Below are 26,726 nucleotides of genomic sequence, written 5' to 3'. Positions count from 1 at the left end.
GGAGCCCACCTTCATCATGGATAAAAAATTAGTTACTTTAAAAAATTAAAATACAAACATAAAATTTAAAACTTAAAAAAATTGAATTCTCTCTCTCTCTCTCTCTCTCTCTCTCTCTCTCTCTCTCTCCACGTTTTTTGTTGTTTTGATTTTTGGGACGGGAGTCATGAAACTTGAAAGCTAATTAATGGGTATGGGGGTTGGGGAGGGGTGGGTTGCGGGTTGGGGAGGGTGATGGCTTTCTGTTCTGCATAAGGAGAAGGGTAGGTTGTGGGTTGTGGGTTAGGGGTTGGGGGTTGGGGGAGCGATGGGTTTCGTACGTGTTGGGGGGTTATAAGGACAAAGAAGGAAGGGGATGATTTGGTGGACTGGGGGAGAAGGGATGGGTATGGGTTTTTTTTTTTTTTTTTTTCCTTCTAAAATCTATTTTATTTTCAATTTTATGTTTGTATTTTAATTTTTTAAAGTAATTAAAAAGCTTAGGTGCACAAGATTACTAAAATACCCCCTGCCACGTCATCAAACTTAACAAACTTTTGGATGGAGTTAACAGTAGGGGCAATGTAGAACATCAAACTTTGGTTAAGGGGGCAAAGTGGGTTACTTTAACTTTCAAGGGGTAAAGTGAGAATTGACCAATGTTTCAAGGGGCACTGTAGCACTAAAGCCTTATTTTTAATGGTGTTGTTTGTCCTAAAGTTGAATATTCATGCTCAAATACTGTATCGTCATATTCTATAAACTATTTTACTAATATATTTTTCTGTGGTGATTTTTTTTTTCCATAAAGTAAATCCAACCCAATCTATTTTGAAATCCTCGCTCCATCCCTGAAGTAAATTCAACCCAATCCATTTTGAAATATTGACTCTATCCCTGAATCCACCGCAATTGGTTCAGTTTTATTGCTGGAAGGAGTTTGTTTCTGTAACCTGTTGCAAAAAGGCCCCTTTAATCTAATCTTCCCTTAACAAGATAAGAGAAGTTTGATTTCTGTTATACAAGAAACAAGAAATATGAATAGAAATATCTCTTACATGCCGTTTCACTTGTTAATAAAGAACTAATTAAAGCACACGCTTCAGTGTTGTATGAGATAACAGGAATTTAACAAGAAAATCATATGATACATTTTTGTACAATTTAAGGGAGATAGAAATAATCAACTCAAGAAGGGACTTGTAGCTGAAGTGGTAGGAGCATCCATCCTTACACTGAAGTCCAATGTACGATTCGTCCTTCCCCCAATGTCGCTTGTGTAAAAACTAACCAACTCAGGTAGCATATCTAGTTTATGATTTCTCCCTCTTCTTCCTCAGCTCTCTCAATTCCCTCTTCTTCTTCATCATCTTCATCACCACCATCATCATAATTACAAACATCATTATGATATTCATAATCATTGTTATGAATTATTTCAACCATGGAATTGTCACTGCCTTTAGAAGCATCTTTCGCTGCAAGTGAAGACAGTTCTTCAGCCATGTCTTCATTGCACCCACTTTCTTTAACAGCTACCATAGGAAATTTCAAAGGTTTGTCAGGACAATCTTTGAAGAAAGAGTTTGTCACCATGAACCTAAACACCTGCAGCAGACGGCTTCTATCTCTCTTTATATCTGCACTAAGAAGTTTCTGCAGTAAGGTTGGCTCCCTTTTGCTGAAAGAAGGGTCATTAGATGAACCCTTGTGATGAGATTTTTGCCTCTTGGCAAACCGATCCTTTTTAGCATATTTTTCTCTCTTACCAAAATTGTTTGGTAATCTCCCCTTCTTAGTGAAAGACTTATTGTCTTCTGTTCTATGCCCTTGATTTGAATCTTCAAGGTAGTATGATGGTATTTCGGCAACTTCAACTCCCAACTCAGCCTGCTTTGTAAGAATCTCCTTCAGTTGCTGCAACAAAGGTCCTTAACATTTACTGAATGCTGATAGTGTATTTAACTCAAGCAACAAGCTTAGATACAGACCAGTTAGAAATTAAATTGAAACATAAGAGGTTTTTGGAGCATGTAAGAAAAGAATAAAGAAAAAAACAAAACACATTAAATTTCCTGCACTTGAGTATTGAATGGATTAACTTGGGGCAGGGAGTTTCTTATGCCACCTTTAACATAAAAGGGCTTTCTCCATTTTTATTGTAATGATCACAATGCCCCTCTCCCCCTAGACTATCTACAGTAACCTGCGATCTGGACGTTAGCCAAGGTCTAGGCAAAAGTGTGCACATATTAGGGAAGAGATATAACCAAGAAAGGCAGTCTCGAAGAGCTTTCATGACATAATCTGGATATAAGCCAAATTTCAGGTTTAATGAAATACCTGTGATCTATTCGAGTATCAATTAAATTTATCTGACAATTAGAAACATGCACAAGTGACAAGTTATTATAAGAGGCAAAACGTAAACCAAAACTAGCTCAGTTGGTCCAGGTGTCAATAACTTGAGCAAAAGTATTGCTCAGTCTTGTTCAATGATTTTAGTGTATAAACAATCAGAAGAGAGAGAGAGTTAATAAGCATACCTCTCGTCGCATTTTGGCCTCTCTCTCAATGACCTCTGAGTTTATCAGCTTTTCACTTAGCTTCTGCAAGTGATATTTTAATATCAGGACATCTACATTAGATGGGGAAAGAAAAAGCAGGCACGTCTCAGTCAGGCAAACCTTCTCTATGTTGGATTTTGATGGGTAGTGCCTTCTGCGTTCTTCACGCCACCGCTGAATCTCTTGTTCAGTATAGGGCAAAGAAAGAGATCTTCTCATTTGAGACAGAAAGAATTCATGTCCATTCGAGAAAAAAGAGTGATGAGATTACATTAAGAAACTGGAGTAACATATAAGAGTGCTCATACACAAGGAGGCAAGACGTAAAGATTATGGATGCTGTGAATGTAAAGCTAATTCATGTCTGTAAATTTTTCCATATATTGCTATGTAAAGCACAAAAACATTTTAATTTTCAACTCCTATCAGTGCTCCTTGGAACCAGGCCATCAGTGTAAAAAGCTTTAAAAGTTTTGGAATTCACATATGACAGAAATATCAATCATCTTAACTTACACAGAGGAAGTCCCCTGTTATCTCTATCCTTGAAACAGATCAACTCATTCTTATAGAAACTTTATAATGTCACCAATTTTCAGATTATATTAAAATTGATATTTTCAAAGGCTTTGAAATTAAAGTCAAAACATGGTTGTTATTGAAAACATTGGTCAACTTTCAATGCTAATGTTACTGTGCAGCAGGGAGGAAGAACAAGAGTGAGGAAGAATAAGGACCCCGTTAATGCTGTTGATATAGTAATTAGGACTGTCAATTTGGCTGAGCTATTTCAAACCCTAACTTGTTCAGCTCAAACTTTTTAGGTTGACTGTCTTTGAACTTGGACAGAGCTGATTATGGAAAAAGCTTTTAGGCCTGGAAAATGGAATAAAGCATAGATCAGCCCAATCCTAACAGTCCCAACCTATAACTCATGTTTTAAATAAGTTTGAAACTGTTGATTAAAACCAAATCTTCAAACTATTTCATGCTGTCAGTGTCTCAGCCCAAATACAAGTCTACATAATGGGCTGATTTCAATCTCAATGCCTAGGATTAAAGGTCAGGTTGGGGTGAGCTCAGCCAAAGCACATCATATCTTGGTGAAGCTCACATGTGCCCTCAGCTCGCCAAATGACAGTCCTACTTGACTACTCAACTACTCAAAGAAGCTATTATATTTTGGACACTGCCATAATCAACTAAAGGCCCATACCTTTGTTTTTGGTGTTCAGTTTTTTTGTTTTTAGTAAAAGATAGGGAGGAAATGCATGGGAGAAAAGAGGGAGAGGGGAGCGAGATCAAAGAGGGAGCAATGGATGAGGGAGACAATGTGCATGTAAGGTTACCTGAAATGAAAACAAAACTCAAAAAAATAAAAGATTTTCCAAATAGCTTTCACTATCAAGTTTTTATTTCACACATTCTCCTTGAATTTCTCCCTTATTTCTTCCTTCTCCCTCCCTCCTTCCACCATCTCCCCTCTATCTTCAATCAAAAACAAAAAACAAAAAACAAAAAACAAAAACCCAAATATGAAAGTGTTACCAAACAGGCCCTAAATAATTTAACTTTGATCACTGTTCCCACCTGAGAGGAAAGTTCACTGATTAACCCTGAAGATTTGGCAGCCTGAGTTGTGATATTTCAATTAGAGCATACTCATTAGTTCACATGTAACAATATAAGATATGAGAGATCGAGCAGAGATTACCTTTTCCCTTCCCCGCCTTGGTTTGTAAACTTTCCTTTGCTCTCATTTATCAAACCTGCTTTTTTTGTGGAGAAACAGAGAGAGAAAGATATTCATTTTACATCATTCTTACAAAGATCTAAGTATTCCATACTCGCTAAAAGTAACATGAAATCTTAGATTCATAGTGTACAGTAGCTCCCAAACCCACACTCATGCATGCCTAACAAAGACACTGAAAGAACAGACCAGAAAGGAGAAAAATAGGGACTATAAAAAATTATATGAAAGGGTACTAGATGATACAGGGCTTCATCAAACAACGCAAGTTAATTAGCACACATGAACCTCTTTTCTATTTTTTTGTAAATATTTTTAATGTTTTATTAATCCAGTGAGAATTTGTTTCTTCTTTGGTAAATATCCATTGAATCTCATATAGCAAGCTTCTGTAATGCTATGGTCTAAAGTACGGTGTTTTCCATGAACTTTTAGTAACACCGCAAGGCAACCCAAGAGAACAATTTGTGTGTTTTAGGCTACCTCAAGCCCACCTTCATGGGATTCCACACATTTGGAAGAGCAGTTAAATATAGTCATACCCATTTTGAATCCAAGTTTTATCAGTGAAATTCCATGATACTGGTATTCCACAAGCTTCAGGTGGTTAGGGAGAATACACAAAAAATAAAATAAAACTCTATATAATTGAAGAAATTGATAAGGACTACTGCATCCCAGATCAAGCATATTGAAGAACATGCACACAGGGAATAAGCAGTAGTAGATATATAGTTGGATTCTACTAAAACAAGCCAAATTTGCAGTACCTCCGTCACGAAGTCACACCATTTTCCTATCTATAACATAAAAGACTTAATAAAGTTGGTAGATATATATAAAACCACACCTTTTCCTTTGTTCCCGTTAGGAAAAGCAAACTTCCCCTTTGCATTTTTCATATGATGGAACTGAGAATTCTGAAATCTGCACAAACCATATTTATAATGAATCACAAGTCACTGGTCAAAATCTTAAGGAAAAAAAAAAATTGAAGTGACACGAGAAAAACCTACCCCCCTTGCGGCTGCACCCCTCTTTTTGGATGCTTTGTAAAGCTTTTGCTTGGTGAATGTTTCCAATTGGTATTTGAACTGTAAACACCACCAGTGTTTGTATGATTTCCCTGAAAAAACTGATAACATGTGTATTCACCACAACCGATGCAGCTAATTCAGAATAGTATATCAATTAGAAATTATCTCTTTTCAAGAAAATGTATTTCAGAAAAATGCTGGCATAAGATCTGTAAAAGAGAGAACAGAATTTGAAGGCAGGAAATGAAGGCATAACCAAATAACGGATTTCAGAAAAATATGGCCTTACTATATCAACACAATGTAAGAACTTTGTCCTTACAATCTTAACCAACAACAAAGCGACTCAGTTTATGCAAATTAGCTACCCAGTGCACATACAAATGCACAGACAAAGGAAGTCCCAGAATCTATCACGTCCTTAAGCTGAATAAAATTAAGTTTTTTTTTTTTTTTTTTTTTTTTTCTAAGCTTAAAAAGATGAAATAAAAACGTAGATATGTGAGAGATATTCATGTAATATTTTTTCAAGAAAGAATATAAATTCAAATACACACAGGGCAAAACAAAGCTACCTGTGTCCCTTGCTTTGCAGGCAGAACCGAGTTTTGCTGATTCTGGTTAACTTGCTGGCCTGCCTGTTAGGATACGCACACCAAACTGATGAGTCGCAAAAAAAGGGGGGAATTTTGAGAAACTGTAGCCTGAGTTTTTTGTTTTTTTTTTTCTAAGCTTAAAAAGAAGAAATAAAAATGTAAATAAATATTAGGAGATATGTGAGAGATATCCAAGTAACATTTTGCCACAAAGAATATATTTTCATATACACACAAAGCAAAATAAAGTTACCTGTGTCCCTTGCATTGCAGGCAGAACCAAGTTTTGCTGATTCTGGTTAACTTGCTGGCCTGCCTGATTAGAATGCACATTACCGAACTGATGAGTTGCAAAAAAGGGGGAATTTTGAGAAACTGTAGCCTGAGGTGCTTGATTCAATCCCGCAAAAGCATAATTAGGACCAAGTTGGGATGGATTATGCATTTGCATTTGCACAAATTGATTCATATTTTGCAATGGATTTGGCAAACAGAATTGTCCATATGGCAAACCCATATTTTGGTTGATCTGCTGTGGTAATTTTAACAGGTTATGCCCAAGTAATTGCCCAGGCGGCTGTGATGAAACCGCTTGATTCACATTCTGCACCAAATTGCAGAATTGCCCATGAAGCGGAAAGGAAGCAACGGAGTTCATACTGTGTGCACTATTTTGTGAACTGAAAAATCCAACATGGGGCTGACCTGGTTGAGATGTAGGACCAACAGAACCGAATTGAGGCATACCCAGATGGTTACTTTGCATAGGATGAAGGTTGTTAGGTACACCCATGAAATTGGGTTGAGCTATCATGGAAGGTGGCATATTGGGCATGGCCCCTCCATGCCCATTGCTTAAATGTGCATTAGCATTACTGAACGGGATTGGAACTTGATTATTCTTGATACCCAATTGAGGTTGAATCTGCAGAAGAGTTTGCAACATATTAGAAGACAAATTTTTTAGCCCTGGATTAGATTGCATAATCCGCTGCTGCTTAAACAAACCAAAACCAAAACCCAGGAAAACAAAACAAAGCAGCTTTAAGTTTGTAAAAGCAATTATTGGCATCTACGAGTGCCTGGCAGTGTAGGAGAGAGATACCTGGTGAGATGGAGCAGAGCTACCATTGACGTGAACTTGGTTGGAATTGTGAGGAAACGAATTGTAGTGAGGTAGCATTATGCCAGCATAGGGAGTCCAAGAATGAAGTCAGAGTACTGAATGATTGAACGAGTTCTGTGAATTTTTTTTTTCCTTTCTTAGAGGCAAGAGAGGAGGAGCTAGGGTTTAAGAAGGGTTTAGAAGTGGCACCTGCCTTCTTCGTCAGCTTTTGTGTCAAAACGAAGAAGTCGGGGCTTCTTTTGTTCTGTTCGTTTTTATTTTTCAAATGTTGGGCCTGTTCATTCTAGTTTTTACATTTTTGGTCTCCAAATGTTGGAGCCTTCCCTTTCACATTTTAAGAGACCCAATGGAGAACAATGGGCCTGAAAAGAGTTAACAAAAAGTAAGAGCCCAACATATTTTTTCAAAACATTCTCATATAAGAGCATGTCCAGCGCAGGCCCTTTTGCCAGGGCAAGAAGCCCCTTTGCAGGGGTTTGGACCTCCAGCGTGCAACCAGCAGCCCAGGCAAGCCCAAAGGTTGATCCTGCCTAGGCTTCAGCCCGAAGGCGCTGACATCAGCGAGCAAAAAAATTCAAAAAATTGAAAAAATGGAAAAAAATTCAATTTTTTTAAAAAAACCAAAAAATTATGGATGTTTTCCCTATAAATACATAACAATTTTATTCACTTTCCTTATAAATACATAACAAGTTTATATTTTGTTGCATATTCTTTTTTTTTCTTGCCCTTGCCCTAGCCTTTTTGGGTGGAACAAAAAAGGTAAGGCTGCCACTATTCATGTGAATAATGTAATTGCCTTGCATTTGCCTTAGCCTTAGCCTTTTAGATGGGACATGCTCTTAGTGGATCCCATAGTGAGAGATTCATATTATCCTCGCATTCCACTGCACGCTATCCAAAAAGCAAAGTATAAAAGAAAACTTAATTAGTAAATAAGTAAATTAAAACAAATAAACAAGGTAATAATAAAACCTAGGGCTGGAATCGGTTTGGTAACCGAACCGATGAGCAAGTATCTTCTTGACTGACCGATGGTAATTGGTTTACCAAAAATTAAAACCACCGCCGACCGATTTGAAGTCGGTTCTCCGACTATCGGTAATATCGCAAGTAGCGGCCGGGGCGGTTTGATGGTGGCTTACCGAAACAAACAGATTGGGCTTTTTTGACCAAAACTTTTTAGCCCACTTTATATTTTCTGGACTGCAATTTGATATTTGAATGCAGTTTTTAACCCAGTTTTGTTGGGCAATGTTTTAAGGATTGTTTTGGACAGCTACTTGGGCAAACATGATAAAATAAGAAACTTAAGCCTAATTTTTGTAAAACTACATTCAAACATGCTCAAAACATAAATTGATGCCTAAAACTAAACTAAACATCCAAATCCAAAGTCAAAAGTACGACATAGTTAAACTTAAGTTACAAGTTACAACCCAATAAAAGAAGAAGTTTGAATTAGTTTACAACCCAAAAAGTAAAAGTGTAAGTTTGAATTAGTTTACAACCCAAAAAAAGGTAGAAGTTTTAATTAGTTGACAACCCAAACAAAAGAAGAAGTTTGAATTAGTTTACAACCCAAACAAAAATAGGCAATTCACTTGAGCATTACAAATGTGATGGAGTTGGAGGAGGCAAAATGCTTGTTGAAGTTGAAACTTGAGCATTACCACCTTGAGCCTTAGTGGCCACTACATGAAAATATATATATATATATATATATGTAAGAAAATGTACATATTAGAAGAAGCATTAAACCATCAAAGCATCAATAAAATCTAAAGATAAATAATTGAAATACTTACTTGCTTGAATTTCTTCAAGTTCTTTATAAAAAGAAATTTCCTCATCTATTGGTTCCTTGTATAAATTAAATTCGTTCGCCCTATGCCAATCATGAGTACACACTAATGCCTCTACCATTTTTGGAGTCAAGGAGCTTCTAAAAGGATCCACAATCCTATCGCCTAGGCTAAATACATTCTCACTAGCAACCGTAGAGGAAGAGATTGCAAATATGTCCTTGGCAACCTTGGAAAGGATTGGATATCTTGATTGATTCCCTTTCCACCAATCCAAAATGTTAAAGTTTTTGTTCCTTGGGTTTTCAAATGGATCGGCAAAGTATTTATCAACTTCATTAGAGATCTCCATTTGTTGTTCCTTCTTTGAAGCAACATCTCCCTCAACATTTGAGAATGAGCATCATCACCATCAAGCTCATCTTCCAAACCTTCCTCATCCCCTACATCTAGTGTTTGTAGAGGACTTATTGAAGGGAAATGTGAACCTCCCAACATAATTTCACCACCACTAATTAAATAATGAGGTTTTATTATTTTAGGTTCGACCCATTCGAGACGCAAGTCTCTTAATTACAATCTCTTGCTTCAAGGGAACACCTTTTGATTCCATCATAAAGAAACAGAACATGTGTGTTTGATTTTGCAGCTGCTCCCAAGTCCAACCTCAGGATGCCTACGTATCCCTTACTGGAATAAAGTCACTCGTAGTTCAAAGATTCGCAATGAATAAATGCCTCATCGTAAATGGAGGAATTTGAATGAATTTGATTGAGGAGTGTTTGAGTGAATTTAGCTGAATGAACCAGGGATTCGATATGGAATTGTGTTTGGGATGGTTGTATCTAGATTGAATCTCTAGATTGCCTATGTAACTTTTCAAAGGGATCAAACCAACGTAGTTCGGAATTGATTTGTGTGGAGATTTGATTGGCTAGAATTTGGTTGCGGTTGAGTCTATTGGGATGCTAGACTGCCTACGTGCCCTTGATGGGATCAAACCGACGTAGTTCCAAATTGATTTGTGTAAAGGTAGATATTTGATTTGTGGAATCAAATTTGGTTGCGGTTACGTCTATTGGGATGCTAGACTGCCTACATACCCTTGATGGGATTAAACCGGCGTAGTTCCAAATTGATTTGTGTGAAGGTAGATATTTGATTTGTGGAATCAAATTTTGTTGCGGTTGCGTCTATTGGGATGCTAGATTGCCTACGTACCCTTGATGGGATCAAACCGGCATAGTTCCAAATTAATTTGTGTGAAGGTAGATATTTGATTTGTGGAATCAAATTTGGTTGCGGTTGCGTCTATTGGGATGTTAGATTGCCTACATATCCTTGATGGGATCAAACCGGCGTAGTTCCAAATTGATTTGTGTGAAGGTGGATATTTAATTTGTGGGAATTTGATTGATGTAACTAGTGATTCAAACTTGGTTGCAGTTGCGTCTATTGAGATGCTAGACTGCGTACGTACTCTTAATGGGATCAAACCGACGTAGTTCCAAATTGATTTTATTAATGAGTAAGTGTGACCCAATAATTTAGAGTTTGTGTCTTTGAGACAATTTGGAAATTTTCATCAGTAGATGACCTATTGGAAAAATTGGAAACTAATGGGTGAGTGTGACCCACTAATTGAGAATTTCTATTTGAGATATTTGAATTTAATCTCAATGAAATTTGCATAGGTAGATGATCCATGGGAAAAATTAGGAATTAATGGGTAAGTATGACCCACTAATTGAGAATTTGTGTTTGAGAGATTTGAATTTAATCTCATTGGAATTTTCATGGGTAGATGACCCATGAGAACAATTGGATGGTTTGCACCATTTTTCCTTTTTGTCAATGTCCAAGAAAAATAATGAGCAAGTTTGATTAACCCACTAATTTTCTAAAATTGACATTATTTGCACTTGGGCCCAAATATGGCTATGAGAATTGTTGAATTAATCCATTAACCATATGATAGGAAATCTAGGCCTCTGTAAATTTAATGGGTAATTATTTGGCCACCCACTAAATGTATTGGGCTTTTAAGATTAAAGGGTATATGACCCAATAATCTGACTATGGGCCCTTTAACATATATTTTGTTTATCTGTTGGTTAGTGCTCATCTAGTTTATCAAAAACCAATCACGATTGAACTAGGACTTCAGAGATAGAGACTGTGAAGGACTTGTAATTTTTGACTTGGAGAAGAGTTACGCTATTGCCAAGACTTCTGCTCTATTTAGAGCGCCAGACTGACTCTGGCTCAACCTTCATGCCATCAACTTTTTACTGCCTCACTGTCAGACTTTTTGAAAAGAAAACCTCAGCAAGGTACGACTTTTCTTTGTTGGTCACAGTTTACCCCTTCTCCTAAACTGACATCTTTTCCTTCATGTTAGCCTACCCCCCCAAACTTCATCCATATGCAAATTAAACAAAGTGGCGTACACCCACTTCCCTTTTTTTTTAATTTTTGCTTGTTGACTTTTCTTCTTCTCTTTCTTCTTGGTTGCTGTTTTTTTGTTGTTGGCGTTATTTGCAACACTAAACCTGCCACACCAAGCCCATACAAAAGAGAACCAATGTGTTGTCTTTTTTTTTTTGTCCATTGCATGCACCAAGCTTTCCTCCAGTAAAAGAAAAAACATGGCTGCTTCATCTATATTTTTCCAGAAACACAAGTGGAGTACAACCACTTTTCTTTCTCTTTTTTTTTTTTTTTTGTTTGTTTTACTTGTATGCCCAACAAGCGGATCATCCAAGAGGTGACAGAAAAAAACATGGCCTACCTTTTTTTTTTTTTTTTGCATATCTCCATTTTTTCATTGCTTATTCTTTTCTTCATGACTAACATCCTTTTCATTTTTTGATGTAGTTTGCTCAGAGAGAAAAATGAAGGCTTTCTCAAGCAGAGATGGAGAGGAGTGGTCAGAGAGTCCAAGAGGTAATTCATGCTCTCTTTTTTTGTACATTTTGGAATTAACCCTCAAAATACCATTTCTGTTTCAAAGGATTTCCTTTTGCTCGGCAGAGCTTTGTTGAACAGGAATCCTCTCATAGATTTGTTGTTCATGATTTAAGGGTTGCCACCCATTATGGATTTACCATCCAAGAGTTTTATTTGAGGGTTGCCACCCTATATGGATTTATCATCCAACCAAAAATGAAGGCTTTCTTCTTCTGTCGTTTCTTTCTCTTTCTCTTTTCTTATCTCCCAATTTCTTTACTGTTGTCCTCTTTATAAGCTAGAGACCTTCTTAGTGTAGGATGTTTAACTGAAAATTGAATAATCAGCTCCCCCAAAAATAGGAGCCATTAACCTCTCTTAAGAGTTTTCAGTGGTTAGACCCCCACTTGTTTCCAAAACCCCTTTCTTGTAGATGGCTGTTAAGCCTTATCTCTACCCTCAATTTGCTGCTTGCTAGACGTGGCAAATAACGGGTATCAAAATTGTGGGACTTATCCAATCCCACGTTTCAATTTTTTTGTGAATTTTTTTTGTTCGACAGGACCCAAGTTACCAACCCCTTTATACTCATTATACAAAGTAAGCAAGACACTTTTGACTTCATCCCTAATAGTTTCAACATTTGAAGGTTCGGCTCCAAGATTGCGAAAGCTAATCTTGAGCAAGGCAAGCTTCCATCTAGGGTCTAACACATTCCCTATAAACACAAGTTTGTTGACACATTCAAAGCTACCCCAATACTTATCCCACTTGAGCTTCATTGAAGAAGCCACCTTTTGCAAAGTTTCATTCCCCCCATCTTTAATTTTTCTTTCAATCTCAACTTGTAACCCAACTAATTCGGTAAACATGATATTGGATGTACAAGTTTTGGTGGCACTGAACTTTAGGGTGGTTTCATAAAACTTTTCAAGAAAATGCACAAAGGCTTGTGCATTCTCCCAATAAGACTCAGTTGGTGGCTCAACTCTCTTCACAAGGTTTATTTTTTCCATCCCTCTTAAGCTCATTAAAGTAAGCAACAAATGGAGCATTCTCGTCCGCCATCCTAGCAAACACATTTTTATACTTAAATACACCATCAAGCATCTTATAAGTGGCATTCCACCTTGTTGCCACATCCAAAGGAATGTTTGCCATATTATCCATACTCTCTAAAATGGCAAAATCCCTGAACTTATCCAACCTTGATGGTGAAGAATGTATGTACTTCACACAATTTCTAATCCCTTCAATTGAGCTAGAAAGCTCCTTCAACCCATCCTTAATAACCAAATTAAGAATGTGACAAGCACACCTCATATGCAAATATTTTCCGTCAAGCATAAGAGTGTTCAATGACTTAAACCTCTTGGCCATATACTCCACCGCCCCATCATTTGCACTAGCATTATCAACTGTAATGCTAAACACCTTTATCCCCCAACTATTCAAACAAGCATCTAAACATCTCCCAATGTCATCACCCTTGTGACTTGTGATATTAATGAAATTTATTATCCTCTTATCCAATTTTCATTCATGATCCATGAAATGGACGGTGACTACAATGTAGTTGATGTTTTGGATAGAGGTCCAAGTATTGGTTGTGATACTTACTCTTTGATCGCCTATCACACTCATAATCTTAGTCTTCTCGACTAAGAACAAATCCCACACTCCCTTAGCAACCTTCTTCCTATTAGGGATCAAGAATCTAGGTTGAAGATCACATATAAATTCCCTAAACCCCGTCCCCTCCACTGCCCTAAAAGGGATTTCATCCTTAATGATGTACTTCACACACTTTATTTCCGATCTTGCTTGATTGAAAGTGTGAGGCACCAAAGCACTACTTGCCCCCCCTTGTGCTAGCACCGACTAGTTTGCATCACCTTTTCCATAGATAGGAGATAGCTTGCATCTCCTTTCTAAGTGGGTTTTCAACCTAGTTGTCCCATTTCTCTTGGGATCCGCCAACATCTTTGCTTTGCTATTGCAAACCCCAATTATTCTCTCAACCCCTATATCATCTTTCTTTCTAATTTTTGTACAGTGATCCCATACCATACTCTTATTCGGTTTTCTCTTCCCTCCTAAATGAGATGATGACACAACTTCTTCTTGGCCTTGTGTTTGGGATTGTGTTTGAGGTTGTGTTTGATATTGTGGTTGGGCTTGGGGTTGTGTTTGGGGTTCAATTGTAGGTGCACTAATTGAGGCATTAGGTGTGTTTGATTGGCTAGACTCCATTTTCCTATCATACATAATAAATCAAACAAAATTCTAACCAATCAGCCAGCTATAACATAATTGTAACCATTCCAAAAAATTCAAACAAAGCAAATGCAAATTTAAAACCCTAACCAACAGCCAGCTATAACATTTCATATCAAAACATACTTAAAACTATATAAATCATAGCCAAACACATGAAAACACATTCTAAATAAGTTAAAACAACCTTAATCAGATTCTAAACAACTTAAAAAATCTAAATCAGATTCTAAACAACTTAAACAACCTAAAACAGAGACAAAAACATCAAACACATATTTTTAAAAACATAAAACAAGTTAAAATTTTCAATACCCGCCTTAGTTCACCCTAGCAAAACAATGATTGTCATCTCATTTTTTTTCCAAGTCTGTCAATTAAATCCATGAAATAAAAATGGTTAAAATATCACAAATTTACAATATAAATGCTCAAATTGAAACCCCAATTGCAATTACAACCCCAAACCCGAAAGCCCCAAGCCTAAAATTCCAAAGCCTAATTCGAAATTCCCAAAAAGAAACTCAAAATCAAAAATTACTTACCTCTCTTGTGTTATGTCTGTTTGCAGGTGGAGGAGGCGTCGTCGGCAAGAGAGGTACGAAGAGGGAGAGACAGACAGAGAGCGAGAGACTAAGAGAGAGAGAGAGAGAGAGAAAGGAACAGAGAGGGAGAGATGGAGATTGATTGAGGTTGGGGGATGACAACGACTTGGAGAGGTGGCAGAGGCGTGGTGTTGATTCCGTCGTGGAGTCGCGTCGTCGAGACGTCGACTGATCTGAGAGAGAGAGATAGATGGATGGTGAAAAGGTGGCTGGCTGAGTGAGGCATTGAATGGCTTTCAAGGAGAGAAGAGACAGACTATTAGGGTGAGGAGATTTGGACGATCTAGATTATTCGGGGCTTTTATATTAACAAGAATCAATGGTTTACATTAATAGTATATATAAATATAATTAAAATATATATAATTTTAATTATATCGGGTCGGTTCGGTATATCGTAGGGTCTCAAAATTGATAACTGCTTCGACAACCGAGTTAATCGGCTCGGCCCAAAATATCGGCCCAAAACCTACCGATGCCACAAAGGCCGGTTTTTCGGCCTAAATTTTCGGGTCGGTTTGGTCGGTTTTTCAGTTTCTCGGGAGAAAATCTCAGCCCTAATAAAACCTCAAGACCACTTCATTCACTAAACAAACATAGAAATATATTAAAAACAAAGGTTAAAAGTCTTCAATTAAGAGAGTTATGCTATTGATGAAATTGATCCCACCTATACATAAAATGAAAAAGTGTAATTAACTGAATAATGAGATTACAGCAAAAAATATAGTCTAACCAATTAATAATATAGATGACATATCTGACTTAACTTGCTCATAAAATTCCATCACTTCAAAAATATAGTTCACTCTTTAATGATATAAGAATAGATTGCAGCCAATTATGTGCACAAATAAGTGACTCGGAGGCCACAATAGAAATCAGAACATCAAATACATCTCTAGCAAAAATTGATAAAACATGATATCTAATGGGATTTACCCTCCACCAATTAAGCATGTTAAACTTTTCTTTACTTTCAATATTCTCAGCAGAATCTAGCACATACCTATCAACTACACTTTTTATTTAAACTATATCTTTATGTTCTCTCATTTGTGCAACCCGAGCAAGACGTGTAGATTGATAATGATCATTATTACCCTTTGGAACAACAATCACACTAGAAATAACAACATCATTAGAAGGCTGGCCACCATCTAGTAACAAGGCACAATAAAAGACATACAAACGAAACAAGAGACTTTCGATCTCACTCACTTTCTCATTATTTACACCAACATCATACACATCATTGAAGCAGAAAGAAACCGTCACATCCCAGGATCGGCTCTGCCGTAACACGATATTGTCCGTTTTGGGCTCTTCTTTCTGCCCTTACGATTTTATTTCTGGGAACTCACGAGCAACTTCCTAGTGGGTCACCCATCCTGGGATTGCTCTAGCCTCAACTCGCTTAATTTAGGAGTTCCCATAACTCTGAAGTCAGTGAGCTCCCAAAAGATCTCGTGCTAGATGGAGGCGGGCATATACATATAAGGCACATCACCCCTGCTCCGTTGGTCGATGTGGGGTATTACAATCCACCACCTTTAGGGGCCCGATGTCCTCGTCGGCACACTAGCACCACACGGCAGAGTGGCTCTGATACCAAATTGTTACATCTCGAGATCGGCTCCGTCGTAGTATGATATTGTCCTCTTTGAGCCCTCTTCTCTGCCCTCACGGTTTTGTTTTTGGGAACTCACGAGCAACTTCCTAGTGGGTCACCCATCCTGGGATTGCTCTAGCCTTAACTCACTTAACTTCGGAGTTCCCATGACTCCGAAGCTAGTGAGCTCCCAAAAGGCCTCGTACTAGATGGAGGTGGGCATGTACATATAAGGCACATCACCCCTTCTCCATTAGTCGATGTGAGATGTTACAGAAACATATTCCAACTAATATCTAGAATTAAGAACAAAACATTAATCAAAATATTGTTAATAAACTCCATTGAACCTCAATATTTATCATATTTTGTCTTCATGTTTTTCATGATGTTACCTAAAAGAGGATCATCACTCGTACTCAAAGTTTTCAACTCAGATTGTAAGCCATACATGTCATAAAATGTTATGTTGGAAGTCACACACAAGGAACCATTAAACATGTAAATAATATTATAAAAAGATTTTAAAAACCTTAGCATTTTCCCAATCAACCCTTCTCTCTTTTTTTTTTACCATTTTTTTTCCACCCATAACATCCAAAAAGTAACTCACATATTGCCCATCATCCTCCTCTAACCTCTCCAAATTTTTTTGGAATATAATAGTTGCATCAAGCAGCATATAAGTAGAGTTCTACCTAGTTGGAACATCTAAACAAACAAGTGCTTTTGAATCAAGTTTCTCCTTCACTGCAGTAACTTTAAACTATTCAAATCTTGAGGGGTTGGACCGAACATACCTCACAACATTCAGAATGGTTATAATGTATGCATGCATATCCTTCAACCCCTCGATCACAATAAAATTCATTGTGTGCACAACACCTCAAGTTCATAAACTCACCATCAAAGACACATTGATTCCATTTATTTACCTTTTCATGTTTATTGCACATCAAGATCATCCGCACTAGCATTATCAACTTTCTAAATGCCTCAGTCAAGCAAACAAGCTTCAATAAGTTTCCCTATACTTTACCATTTGTGATTAACAATAACATAGAAATTTAGAATTCTGTTATGGTATGTCCAATATTTTCCAAAGAAGTGTGTAATAATTACCATGTAACTTGTGTTTTGAGGGTATGTACATGTGTTCTTAGTAAGGCACACTCTTAGTTTATTAGAAGCAAACACACTTTTCAACCTTTTCTTTTCTTCCACGTAAAGTGGATACACATCCCTAACAATAGTTCTACCTGAAGGAAGAACAAATTTAGGACATGCCAAGCTACAAAATTTTAAAAACCCTCCACAATTTTAAAAGGAAGTTCATCAGAGCATATCATCACAACCAATGTTTTTCTTCAAGCTTCTTTGCTAAAGCTTACAACCATGAGATTATTTCCAATAATCCAACCTCCTAGTGACCTTTCAAAAGCAAGAACTTTTTTGTTTTTTTACAGTTAAGCGTACTTTTACATTGATTCTCCAAGTGGCTTTTCAAGGTAGAGGCAGTGTGGGAAGTCATGCCTGGCCCTAGCTCAAGGGAAGGCCCCAGTTTTTTATTTTTATTTATACGAGGTCAAATTTGTTTTTAATATTTATATAGATAAATGCAGCATTATTCATGAAGTTGACTTCAACACTAATGGTTTAGACAGTGTTTTAATTCTAATCAAACTTCAAATCCCACAATTGTAAATGTTGCTTTCTTTTTTTTTTTTGCCAAAGTGAACGACTCTTCTTTAGTACTTCAGTTTTTGAAATTTTTTTTTCAATCCTTTTTCATATATAGAAAATAAATTATATATGTCTAATATCTAAAATTTTTTAATTATTTATTTATAAAAGTTTCTGTTTTTTTAATACTTTATACATACACATGCAATAAAAATGAAATGATTTATAAAAATTAAATAATTTTTATTGAGTGGATGTATAAATACATCAGATCTATTTTTGATATTACCCTAGGCCTTCAAATTCTCAAGGCTGACCCTGGATAAAGGTGTCACATATTTTGGTATCACATGCATAATCATGTTAGCAATAATTGCAAACAACCTTAAGTTCACTGGATTTAAAATTTGGAGGTTTGGTAAAATTATCTCATATTAATGAGGGCAAGTGGTTTGTGTTGGCACCATGGCCAGATTTTAGGAATCAACAAGAATAAAATTATTTGAACTTTGAGCCATCACAAAAATCGCAATAAAGAGACAAATGAACTTACAAGTTTGTAAAGAAAATACAAAAGCTTAGCACTCAATTTTCCCTTTCAACCAATATTGAAGAGCGTTAAAAAATAAGCAACAATCAATAACATCTAGAAGAAGAATAAATGTTAGAAATATTAAATGAACAACAAAAATTGAAATTCTGAAAATGAAAAAAAAAACCACCAACCTCATATGTGGACTGGAAAGAAGAAGATGAGATTATTTAAGGGTGTGAGAGTGGTCGTGGTGGTGTAGTTGACGTGGTAGTGGTTTGCAGCATAGGATTTAGGCCCTGTTTAGATTTTTTTTTTTTTTGGGGCCAAAAATCAACTTCACTTTAGAATTAAGCAGTTTAACATGTTTGGCAAAAATAAAATAGGTTGATTATTTTAAAAGCAATGACCTCCTAACAGCAACTTTCAGAAACAACTTCTAAGTTGCTTTTGAAAGATGCTTTCACAAGAAGCTGAGAATAACTTTTAATGAATTTTTTTAATTCCCATACTACCATCATTAATTTTTAAAATGCCATTATCTACCACCACCACCATCACCTCCACCTCCACCTCCATCACCACCACCACCACCTCTTCCTCCACTAACTTCTCCACCACCACTAACACCACCGCAACTGCTCCTCCACTACCACCACCACTACCACCTCCACCTGTAACACCACCCCACCACCAACACCTCCACCACAACCATTAACTCCACCTCCACTTATATCAACAAAACCATCTCCACCACCACCAGCTCCATTACCATCATCACCACCATCACCACCACCACCACCACCACCACCACCACATAGTTAGCACATAACACTATCAACATCATGCATGTTTTAGTCATTATCTACAATTACAACAGTTTTATATTAAAATTTACCAAACCTTTTTGACACTGCTTTTTATACTAACAACAATTTGAAAATAATGTTTACAAAACATAGAATTGTTTGACTTTACAGCTCATTATTTTCAAAACACAGCATAAGCAGCTTCCTAAATTAGTATAACATTTGGATTCCTAAATTAGTATACACTTGCAAGGACATATCAAGTTTTTGATGTTGTTGTCGGGGATTCCTAAATTAGTTTAACATTTGGATTCCTAATTTACCTCTAATTGAGTTTATTTTCTAGTTAGTTTTGTGTTTTATTTTTTTACTTTCTATTTTGTTTCTTATTTTACTATTTTTATTATTAACTTTTCTCTTAAAGTTGTTTTGGTTTCAGGTAATACAAGATTCGAAAAGAAAAAGAAAACTAGAACTATAAGGAAACATGCAACAACAAATTGGAAAATAGCAAGTCGTAAAAAGCAAAAGGAGAAATCCTTATTCCAATTGGAGACTTCCAAACCCACTAATTGGAGAACTTCTTTTTCGAATTGGTAACATCATAGCTACTCCAAACCCACCAAGCTTCATTCTAGCAACACAAAGAAGAGGATGTAGCCAACAAAATGAAAGTTGCGAAAAGCAAAAAGAGAAAAAGAGCGAATCTTTCACGCATCCACTCATTGGTTCCAATTGGACAACTGCAACTTCACTTAAGCTCAAATTGGAGAAATGGTTTCACCAATCGTTCATTCACGTTCTCCCTATACCAATTAGGAATCATCATGCCCAATCCAATTCTCTTATTCAATTTGAGCTAGGGGAATCTTTGCAAAAAGAAAGGAGACTCATTCACGTTCTCCTTCTACTTCTTCGATTGGGAATCATCTTCCCAATCTAACCCAGGCTTCAATTTTTCATTTCCTTTACAATTTCATTTGGGTTTTGTTGATTTCGTACCCCAATTGTATTATTCTTTTCTTATTTAAACAACTATTTGCCTTTGTTGCAGGTACAAAAACCTAATTTCTAAAAATTGTATGCAAGAGAGGCGTTCTCTCAAATTAGAGCTAATTCCCATCGATCTAGAGCTCGAGCGTACGGTACGAAAGCTTCAAATGCCGTTTCTTTACCAATCCTTGCTACAGGTGATCTAGTTTCTATGATGGAGATAACTCACCACCACTGCCACAACAACTACTAAGACGTCTTAGGGACTACAATACCCAGCGAAGTAAAATGCACCGTCTTGCATCTTTTTGCCTCTGAAAACACATTGATTCGAAATTCACCATGCAACCATTCAACTTCTACCTATTTATCATGTGAAAGAGGAGGAAAATTCTTACCATCATCTTAAGACATTCTTTACCATATGCTCCATATTCAACTATGGTGGTGTTAGTGAAGAGCAAATTCGACTACGATTGTTCTCATTTTCCCTAAGGGATAAAGCAACAAACTGGTCAGACTCTCTTTTAGAAGCATCCACAAATTCTTGGACTAATTTATCTAAGAAATTTCTTTCAAAATTTATCCCTGCTAGTAAAAGCAATGCTTTGACAACAAATATTATGAGTTTTCATCCACAAAAGGGTAAATAATTTCATGAATGTTAGGAAATATATAAGGATTTGTTCCTTCAATGCTCTCATCATGGTTTCAATACCTAGAAAAAGTCCACTACTTTTATATAGGGTTGAACCCTCAAAGCAGGAGCATGATAGATTCAACAGTTGATGAAAGCTTAATGGATAAGACAACAGATAAAGTCCTAAATGCATTTGAGACAATTTGTGAAATCTATGAGCATTGAGACTTTCCAATAAAACATCAAGGAGTCACACCTGCATCATTGATAAGGAAAGAAGGCATCTACGAAGTTCGTGCAAGCACGGGTTTGAGAGCACAAGTTGGAGCTCTCATACGCCATTCGTGAACAAATAACAACGCATCCTTGTACTTTGCATGCTAGTATCGACCATGACACTGCAAGATGCCCCTCAAATTCTACTTTAGATGATATGCAAGAAGTTAATGCATTCAATGGAAGGCCTTGAAATGATAATTATTCCAATACCTATAACCTAGGGTGGAGACAACACCCAAACTTCTCTTGGAGCAATTGACAGAATACAAATGGGAACTTCCAATTCCTCAAAGCCGTACCAGCAACCTTACTAAGCTCCTCCCACACAATAAGAAGATCCTTTTATTAAGGAAGTGCTACCTCAACTTTTGAAGAAATCAGAAATATATGAATAAGAGGTTGTATCACTTAAACAGAGTCAATTGGTGTTGGAAAAGATTCAATGCAAATAGCTACTACTCTAAACATATTAGAGAGAGCACAAGGTCAATTTCCAAGCCAAACAAAGCTAATTCTAGAAATCATGATCAAGTTCAAGTTGTTACCACTTTAAGAAATGGAAAAGTCATTGATAATAAGATTGAAAATCCAAAGATCACTCATAAAGAAGAAGACGAGGTCATGACAAAAACAAGGCAGTTGTTTGATAAGCAGTCTGAAGACTCCTTGAAGTCTAATAGTCACGCCGAGTCTGCGAACCATACTCTTCCTACTCAAAACGCAGACACTCACGGTCCTCTACCCTTCCCTCAATATGGGAGAGAAGTTCAAAAAGACAAGTATAAAGGAAATAAGGTATAAATTAATATCCCTTTGCTTGAGGCTATCAAACAAATACTGTCATATGCAAAGTTTTTAAAGGATTGCACCAACAAAATGAGGTTCGCAGAGCATGAAAAAGTGATGTTATCTAACAATGTGAGTGTTGTACTTCAAAGAAAGTTGCCACCCAAGCTTCAGGATCTTGGGGAGTTTTATAATCCCATGTATCATTGGAGAAAGAAAGTTCAACAAAACTTTGCTTGATTTAGGAGCAAGTGTGAACTTAATGCCTTATTCGGTATATGAACACCTTGGGCTAGGGGAATTGAATCATATCTCTATCTCTTTGTAATTCGAGGATAGCTCTATGAAGTACTTAAGAAGGATTGTTGAAGATGTACTTATTCATGTTGATCAATTTATCCTCCCCGCTGACTTTGTCATCTTGGATATGGAAGAAGTTGAAATTGCGGGTCGTGAACTCCCTCTCATCAATGGTAGAACCTTCATGGCTATAGCAGGTATGAAAATTGATGTTAAATCAGGTTTACTAACCATGATTGTGCAACATATTACTGTCAACTTTCAGGTTTTTGAAGCTTTGAAGAGACCCCTAAACCTTTAAGATTGTTTTCATGTCAAAGTTATGGATCGCATTATAGAGAAAACATTCATCGAATCAAGCCTAAGAGAGACTTGCGGGCCATAGTCATTATTGAAGAAAAATGTGAACCTCTCAACATAATTTCACCGTCACTAATTAAACAATGAGGTTTAATTACTTTAGGTTCAGCCCATTCGAGATGCGGTGTCTCTGAATTACAATTTCTTGCTTCAAGGGAACATCATTTGATTCTATCATAAAGAAACAGAACATGTGTGTTTGGTTTTGCGACCGCTCCTAAGTCGAACCTCATGGTGCCTATGTATCCCTTACGGGAATCAAACCACTCATAGTTCAAAGAATTACAATGAATAAATGACTCATTGCAAGGAAAATTTGATTTGAATTGTATTGAGGAGTGTTTGAGTGTATTTAGCTGAGTAAAATAGGGATTCAATAAGGAATTGTGTTTGGGGCGAATTTCGTTAAGAATAAACTAGGGATTCTGTTGGGATTTAAGATTTGGGTGGTTGCATCTAGATTGAGTCTCTAGATTACCTACATACACTTTCGAATGGATCAAACCAACGTAGTTCAGAAGATTTTGAAATTAATGGGTAAGTGTGGCCCATTAATTTAAGAATTTGTGTCTTTGAGACAATTTGGAGATTTTGAAATTTTCATAGGTAGATGACCCATAGAAAAAATTGGATGGTTTTGTACAATTTTCTTATTGTCAATGTCTAAGAAAAGTAATGAGTAATTTTGATGAACCACTAATTTTCTACAATTGACATTTACATTTAGACCCAAATATGGCTTTGTGGATTTTAAAATTGATCCATTAAACAGTTTGGGCCTCTGTAATTTTAATGGGCAATGAGAACAACCCATCAAACATTTTGGGCTTTTGAGAATCAATCAGTGGCCTTCGTGAAACATCACCAACCTGTGTGAGACTCATCTTCTAGCTAAACCAATCATACTCCAATTGGGACTTTAGGAATTGGAGACGTGAAGGAATTGTAGCCTTTATAATCTTGGAGAACAATTGCACGAGACTTTCCTCTGTTTAAAGCAAATTCTTTTATCTTGTCAAGCCCTCTACTATTTTATTCTTTTTTTTTTTTTTTGCTTCGTAGTGAAACCCCTCCTAGAGAGCATTGTTGTTACTCCAATAAAAGGTATGCATACTTTTCTCTTTGTCAAATCGCACAAAAAAAGAGGCGTCAACCTCTTTCTTTCTTTTTCTTATTTTTGCTGGCTCATTTTCCTTTTGTTTTGACTGTCAGGTTTGCACACAAATACATATTCTTTTGCTTTGGCTGTTTGCACACAAACACAAAGTGAAGAATTCATCCAAGAATGGGCCACGCAACATGGCCTCCTCCTTCCAACTTTCCTTCTTCTTCTTCCTTTTTTTTTTTTTTGCTGATTTTTCTTCTTGTTATGTTTATATGCTAACAACTAATTTCTTTTTTATGTTTCGGAGTAGCATACTCATGCACAAAGAATTAGTGTGTTTTTTTAAAAACAAAGAGGGAGAGAGTTGATTAGATTGTCCAACGGCAGAGGTATAACCCATTTCTTCTTTGTATCTGCTACCGGATTACACCCAGTATTTTGCTTCAGTTATTTTTTTTCCTTTTTTTGCTACACTTGGTGGTAGAGAATTAACTTCCCATTTTTTCATTTGCAGCTTATTCAGGTAGAGAGAAAAAGAAGCAACATGACAAAAGTAAAGACCCCTTTTATTTTGTTTGCTAACTATCCTAAACCCATTTTTCCAGGACATGCCTAGAATTTTTTTCTTCCTCAGAAGTTATGGGTTTCTCACACATATGGATTTTTACATCCAAACAATTTCAGGGTTACTCCCCCATGGATTTGCATCCAAATGATTTCGGGGTTCTCACCCATAGATTTTCATCCAATGATTTATGGGTTTCTCACCCATGGCTTCGTGGCACATTATGCCTAACACATAAAAGAAAATGGAGATGATGGTATACTTGTAGCAATTTTTTCCTCTTCTTTGTACTGCTGTAATTTTACCAGCCGTCTTTTTCTTTTATCTTTCCCCTCCTTTTTCTTCTTTTTCTGTTTTAACCTTTTTATAAACCAACTGGATAAGCCTCCCTTGGGCAATCAACACTTTTGAATTTCAAATAACTGCTGATAGGATTCAACCTCATTTTTAGGCCTATTATCTTTTATATCCACAATTTTGAAACACGACACATATACCAAAATTTTGGGAACACATACTGGCTTGCATTTATCTTTTTATATATATATATATATAAAGGATATTATTTACTTTGATGATTTTTTTTATCTCAATAGTCATTATTGTTTTATCGGTGGGTATTCAAGGTATATTAAAATTCCAATAGCTCTAGAACATCAAGACAAGACAACATTTATATGTCGCTTTGGCACCTTCACATATCGAAAGATGCATATGAGCATATTTTCAGAAACGGTGGAGAGGTTTATTGAAATGTTTATGGATGACTTCTCAGGTTATCAATGCCTCGACCATATTTCATTCCAATGGTGTCAAGAAACCAATTTGATCTTAAATTGGGTAAAAAAGAGAATAGTTCTCAGCCATTTCATCTCCTCTCAATGCATTGAAGTGGATAGCGTCAAGGTAGAGCTCATTTCGAAGCTTCCTCCTCTAACTTCAGTTAAGAAAGTTCGATCTTTTCTTGGACATGCAGGCTATTACAGAAGATTTATCAAGGATTTCTCGAAAGTCACAAAACCCTTGTGTGATCCGCTTGTTAAAGATTGAGTTTTTGACTTTAATGAAGAGTGTGTGACCTACTAGTAGTAGTGTTTGCATTGGAGAAGTTTCAAAGCAATTTGATCCGGTCTATGGTGACTATATTCTCTCATCACACAGCACTTCGATACTTATTAACAAAAAAAGATACAAATCCACGACTTCTAATGTAGATTCTCCTCTTGCAAGAATTCAATCTTAACATCAAAGACAAAAAGGGGACTGAAAATGTCGTCACCGACCACCTTTCGAGATTGGTTTAAGAACGTGGAGAGCTCCTTATAAATGAATCATTTCCACATGAGTAACTCTTCTCTATCGAACAACTTCGTTGGTACGCCGACATAGTAAATTACCTAGCACAAAAGTTTATTTCGACATATTGGGACAAGCAACAAAGGAAGCACTTCCTCTCCCATGTGTGACACTACTATTTGGATGATATGTACCTCTTCCAGCATTACCCTGATCAAATCATTCGAATATGTGTTCCTCAAAGTGAAGTTTAAAGTATCTTGAAGTTTTGTCACTCATATGCTTACGTTGGGCATTTTTTAAATAAGACGGCTTTAAAGGTATTGCATAGTGGATTTTATTGGCATACTTTATTTAAAGATGCACACTATTTTGTTATTACATGCGATAGGTGCCAAAGAACGGGCAACTTATCCTCAAGATCGCATATGCCTTTAACCAATATTTTGGAAGTTAAGTTGTTTGATGTTTGGGGCATCGATTTCATGGGCCCTTTCCCTATATCTCATGGTTATCTCTACATTATTGTTGTCGTGGATTACATTTCTAAATGGGTTGAGGTGCTGCCCACACAGATTAATGATCACAAGGTGGTGTTGAACTTCTTGAAAGAATATGTCTTTATCCGTCTTGGTATCTCGCTTGATATCATTTGTCATGGAGGCTCCCACTTTATCAATAATTCGTTCGACGCTCTTATGCAGAAGTATAATATCACACATAAAGGTGTTATTCCCTACCACCCACACACAAGTGGCCAAGTTGAAGTTTCCAATAGGGAGATTAAGCACGTCCTTGAGAAAACAGTGAGCCAAATTTATGTCAATTGCGTTTGGGAAATGTCTATAAGGATATGAGGTTCTTTTCTGAGGTCTCATCTTATATTTAGTAGGATTTTGGATGTCAACTCATCAAAGACAATTGAAGCCAAACTAGGAAAGTTGAGTTACCAAGTCAAAAGAAGATTTGTTCCTTATTTAAAGAAGATCAGAAAAACCTTGATGCTGGAATTGAAGGAGAGTCAAAGAGCTGCTGTCATCGTCAAGTTCTTGAGCATCATCACCATCTATAT

General features: G+C 36.6%; 1 protein-coding gene across 3 annotated transcripts; it reads right to left on the bottom strand.

The window, feature by feature from the left end:
• Positions 1–976: 976 nt before the first annotated feature.
• On the bottom strand, positions 977–7,399 carry NUFIP (GATA zinc finger protein). Of its 3 annotated transcripts, none has more exons than XM_089052871.1 (9): positions 7,038–7,399; positions 6,186–6,857; positions 5,912–5,974; positions 5,316–5,434; positions 5,150–5,226; positions 4,261–4,318; positions 2,667–2,757; positions 2,526–2,588; positions 977–1,896 (listed from the first exon to the last, which is right to left on the bottom strand). In XM_089052871.1, the coding sequence occupies exons 1-9, from the start codon at positions 7,113–7,115 to the stop codon at positions 1,288–1,290; spliced, it is 1,830 nt and encodes a 609-aa protein (XP_088908997.1). In that variant the 5' UTR covers positions 7,116–7,399; the 3' UTR covers positions 977–1,287. The 3 variants fall into 3 exon arrangements, with proteins under 3 accessions (XP_088908997.1, XP_008231908.2, XP_088908998.1); XM_008233686.3 differs by having other exon boundaries at positions 4,261–4,315; XM_089052872.1 differs by having other exon boundaries at positions 5,316–5,425.
• Positions 7,400–26,726: the final 19,327 nt, after the last annotated feature.

Source organism: Prunus mume, linkage group LG5, assembly GCF_029339155.1.
Source record: "Prunus mume cultivar Tortuosa linkage group LG5, ASM2933915v1, whole genome shotgun sequence".
Taxonomy (NCBI): domain Eukaryota; kingdom Viridiplantae; phylum Streptophyta; class Magnoliopsida; order Rosales; family Rosaceae; genus Prunus; species Prunus mume.
Note: the sequence above shows the minus strand (reverse complement) of the source record. Positions and strands in the feature narration are given on the sequence as shown.

Excerpts from the sequence above, each read along its gene's own strand:
- NUFIP (XM_089052871.1), bottom strand. The coding sequence starts at position 7,115 with ATGCTACCTCACTACAATTCGTTTCCTCACAATTCCAACCAAGTTCAC. Across the intron at positions 5,975-6,185 it reads CTGCAATGCAAGGGACACAG|GCAGGCCAGCAAGTTAACCA; the intron begins GTAACTTTATTT and ends GTATCCTAACAG. Across the intron at positions 2,758-4,260 it reads CAAGGCGGGGAAGGGAAAAG|ATCTCTTTCTTTGCCCTATA; the intron begins GTAATCTCTGCT and ends TCAAATGAGAAG.